Raw genomic sequence first — 4,542 nt, 5'->3', positions numbered from 1 at the left:
TGAAAACAATGTAAATGGGGTCGCTCGTAGTGATGAACCAACAGAATATTACTATCTCAATCAGCAGGTCGCCTTACAATGAGTTAAAAAAAACTTTACATGGCTTTGTAGTCAACTTAAATCATCTTAAAATTAAATTTTAAATCCCCTCTCACCGCTCTCATTGCCTTGTTTTCATCTGCAGCAGACAGGAAAATCTCAACATAGTGGAGCATTTAGCAGCTAAAGAGACAGATATTTCATTCAGGAGTTGATAAAAGAGCTATAAAAAACAAACAGTAAATATTGAACTTACATTCTTCACGTGGACAAAAGCAAGATTCCGAATTAATGATAATGTAACTGCTCAGCTGGATGTGTAAGCAACAGCTTGCTATCAAGTTCCACATCAACTTAAAATGAGATGATATGTCAATGGTGGGTACACAGCTTGTTTCTGCTGTCCCCAAGTGGCAAAAAAACAGAATTATGCTAATGTTAGGCTAACCGTAATGATTTGGGTAACGTTAACTGAGCTAGCTAATTCACAGCAGTGTTGTAGGCCAGGCAGGCATTATCATACTATCTCTTATTTTGACAACAAAGGGCTGTCCAACAACATTTATGCTAACTGCGAACGAAACAAACACTTTACTTTAGATATAACAAGTAATTTGGCAATCTAGTTCCAACTATCAACCGACCAGAGAGGGCGTTGTAACCATGGTTGCAGCTTAGCTACATTTGTGATTGACAGCGCGGAGGACCAATGCAAACTTTCTGTTAAAGTTAGTAGCATTACGTAATCAAATGCTGCATTCACGTGCTCCTTGGATAGTCCCCTTTACCCAGTTGGGAAGTCGTTCTTCAGACTTTGGTGTGTTCATGGGCTTGCATAGCCTAATGTGGGAAAAAAATAGAGACGGACAACGAAGATGTTTTATTGCTCAGAGCGTTTAAACAATGCGTTAATAGCTGTTTCCAGTATGAAGACTTGTTTCTGGACCAGTACATTCCCTAAAACAACTAAAAATATTGCTTTAACGGGGCGCCTGCTTGAGCGTGGGCCCCATGTAGCCTACAGAGGCTCAGTCCTTGTCGCAGCGGCTGCGGATTCGGTTCCGACCTGTCTGTGACACATTGCTGCATGTCATCCCCCACTTTTCTGACTTAATCTGTCCTATAAATAAAGGCAATAAAAGCCCCCTGACTTGTTATCTACAGTTATCAGGGTAAATGCTACTAACGGTTACAACCTAATACTATATTAAAAATGACATGTGAACAAAAAATTATTATGCAATACGTGAATTAAAAAAAAAGCCATGTCACTGCGTAATATGACGCCAACTCGGCAAGTCGTGTAGCAGAATTTTCTTTCCGAGTTGTTGTTCCGAGCATAGACAGTATATTATGTTTATATTTTATTAGTTGGGTTGAGGTTCACGTACATTTTCCCAGGCGGTTACAAATTATTGCGATTATTCCGACGCTACATGAATGCAGCAAACCTAGCATCCAGGAAGTGACAGAGCCGCACAGATCGTGTCTACTGTATAGACAGTAAAATTCAGGTCTACTGTAGGTAGGTAAATGTTTCGGTTTTGGCACGGGACTAAAATAACTCGAGTGAAACTATCGGTTTTAACCTGTAGAAACATGTCGGGAATGTCCACTCAGTGTGGCGCGGCGGACGTTAAAAACAACAGGTCGATTCACTCGGACAGCCTCGACGAGGTCCATAACGTCCCGATGGAAGTCATCATCAGACCGATTCCTCCGGTGCTGGATGAGCTGAAAGTTCAGGGTCTGATGAAAACAATAAAGGTAACAATGTTTTATTATATGCACTTTAAGTTGGCATTAAGATCCAATAACATGCCTGGCCTACAGCTCTGCTGTGGATTAGCTCCCCAATGTAAAATCATATTTAATACAGCTTCATGTGAATGTTTGTGCTATTTGAATTTGATCTCATTCCTCTTCTATAAACGTTACCACTGTAATATTTATGGCAGTGTAGAAGTTTTATATCGACATAAAGATGTTTTTACATTCAAGGATTTCAAACACATTTTATAGGCCTACTTTAAATGATCTGATCCATAACTGCAACAACTTAACTTAACACCACTTGCACTAGCTAATGTCCACCACTTATGTATATAGAGTAAAAAACTTTTTTCCAACCCACTTTTTATTTAAGTTATTGTTATAACTTATTAGTGCTTATAAAATAATTATAAAAAAGTATATTTTGTTGCTGTTTTATCTTGTATTAATACTCTAAGCTGCTGTAACAGTTAAATTAATAAAGTACTCTATCTATCTATCTATTACAATTTTTTAGGCAGATTCCGAAGTTTTTAGACTAAATTTGACATCTTGTAATCAAAATGAATGAATGAATTAAAATTATTTATGGGTGAATGATGATATTTAGTATTTTCCACCATAATTACATACACAGCACCAGGCCATAATGTGAGGAAATAAAATGTTCAGAAAATATATAGAACATTAAAATTAATATAGATTTTGTAATGTTTGATTGGTACTTTGGGGTTCAGTCTTGATCCTGGATGCATTTTTATACATTCAACTACCCACTATTATTTAAAGTACTTCAAGTACTTCTTCCACCTCTACTAGCTAGAACTTTGTTATAATAATCTAATAATCAACCAGACCCTGAAAGGGACCATTCTGTATAATGAGTACTTTTACTTTTGATGCTTAAAGTAGAATTTGCTCATAATAATTCTGTATTTTCTCTGTATCTGAGTACTACCTCCACCACTGCTTATAATGTTCTTACAATATTTCTACAGGAGCATGTTTGCAGTAACATTTAGCTTCTTACTCATACCGTAGTTTCCCTCTTCATCATTACAGTATAGTGTATGATATATCATACATATATTTTGTAAAATTAAAAGTTTTTTTCGAGACTTTTCTTTGCAATTCTTGCATAATATCTGCTGCACACTTGCGGTATAAATTAATTATCAGTTTGTCCTTCCTTCCAGGAGACAGCAGACATCAGTGTTGTTCCTCCCATCGATGTGCTCTGGATCAAAGGCAGAGAGGGGGGGAATTACTACTACTCTTTTGGAGGCTGTCACAGGTTCGCTGCGTATCAGAGGTTGAACATGTCGACCATCCCAGCCAAGCTCATCAAATCAAATGTCTCAGACCTCAGCACTTACTTGGGAGCTTCGACGCCTGATCTGCGATGATGCTGGAGCAGCACTTTTCAGAGACTTGGCTCAGGTGGCTCACACACACATACACAGCTTTTCTCTCTTCTTTTGCAGCTGGGGACTGAAGAAAATTCAAGGAAAAATACTGACAGAGGAAGATCTTAAGCTAACTTTCTGTGTGTCCTGAGTCTAATACACACTCAGATTCCTGAACTTACATGGTAATCAGAGCTTGAGCTAACTAAGTGTGTGTTCCCAAGTCTATACATAGACAGGGGATACGACTACAATAATGGGAATAACACTAGAATATAGAAATATTTCTACAGGACTGCACAGTAAAGGATTTACCAGCAGGGGGAAATGTAACTCTTTACATGACATTTGTCATTTGAAACCACAGACATGTAATTTAAAGGGTTCTTATGTGTGTGTATAGTTGTGTTTTTGTAAATTAAACACTATTATCAAGTCTGTCATTTAAAACTTATTAATCTTCAAACACCAGTTGTTCTTGCACATAAAAAGTAATTTAAATGATACTTTTCCTGCAGTTATTTTCTTGTACATTACTGCGCCATCTTGCCATTTATTTTTGCACAGCAAATGCAGAAATGACATTATTAGTAAGGGGCTAAGTGACACTACATAGTAGTGGTGCACGATTCAGAAAATGTCACGATTCGATATGATATCGATTTTTAGGCTCAAGATTCGATTCAAAATCGATTTTCGATTCAAAAACGATTCAAGATTAAAAAAAAAAAACGATTCACAGTATATAAATGTAGTTACTTTTCCCATGTGATTGCAGTAGACATACAATTAAAAAAACTCTTTTCACAGCGGATGTTTTGACCTGTCATCGTAGGAAAAGCATTAACAGTGTTACATCTGTTACATTCAAGGGTCCCAGTACACTGTGACAGTGAGCCAACATGTGCGATACCAGGACCCTGGAACTGAAGCAGCTTAATGGAATTCAGCCATCATTCTTTCTTTTTTACTTACACATGCTTTTCCTTGCTGTGACATGTCAAAATATGTTCTATGAAAAAAAAAAGGCTTATTGAATCCACCAGTGGCTTTCCTTCAAGTGCACCTTTTGAGCTCGTTCTACTGAGCTCTGGGAAAAGATTTAAATGTTGTCACACATTGAAGTTATTTTAGTCTGAAATTACATCAAAAGGTGCCTGTAGTCAGTCTTTTTTTTTGTGGCACTAGTGCTAATTTAAAAAAAGAAATCAAATGGTGCGGAGCTGCTTTGTGTCTATGTCAGAGACCAAGCAGTAAGACAAGTAGGATAACAGGAGTTTGTTAGAAAAAGTGGGTTTTTATTTACCCAAAAAGTGCACAAAAC

General features: G+C 37.2%; 1 protein-coding gene across 1 annotated transcript; it reads left to right on the top strand.

Annotated features, from left to right (window-relative positions):
- The first annotated feature begins 1,401 nt into the window (after positions 1-1,401).
- srxn1 (sulfiredoxin 1 homolog (S. cerevisiae)) lies at positions 1,402-3,724 on the top strand. Its single transcript, XM_039801936.1, has 2 exons — positions 1,402-1,806; positions 3,009-3,724. Exons 1-2 carry the CDS (start codon positions 1,573-1,575, stop codon positions 3,216-3,218), a joined length of 444 nt encoding a protein of 147 aa, XP_039657870.1. The 5' UTR covers positions 1,402-1,572; the 3' UTR covers positions 3,219-3,724.
- The last annotated feature ends 818 nt before the right edge of the window (positions 3,725-4,542 follow it).

The sequence above is a fragment of the Perca fluviatilis genome, chromosome 5, assembly GCF_010015445.1.
Source record: "Perca fluviatilis chromosome 5, GENO_Pfluv_1.0, whole genome shotgun sequence".
NCBI lineage: Eukaryota > Metazoa > Chordata > Actinopteri > Perciformes > Percidae > Perca > Perca fluviatilis.
Note: the sequence above shows the minus strand (reverse complement) of the source record. Positions and strands in the feature narration are given on the sequence as shown.

What these genes read in the sequence shown, in the direction of transcription:
- srxn1 (XM_039801936.1), top strand. Translation starts at nt 1,573, where the DNA reads ATGTTTCGGTTTTGGCACGGGACTAAAATAACTCGAGTGAAACTATCG. An exon ending in GTCTGATGAAAACAATAAAG is followed by an intron (nt 1,807 to 3,008) that starts GTAACAATGTTT and finishes CCTTCCTTCCAG; the next exon opens with GAGACAGCAGACATCAGTGT.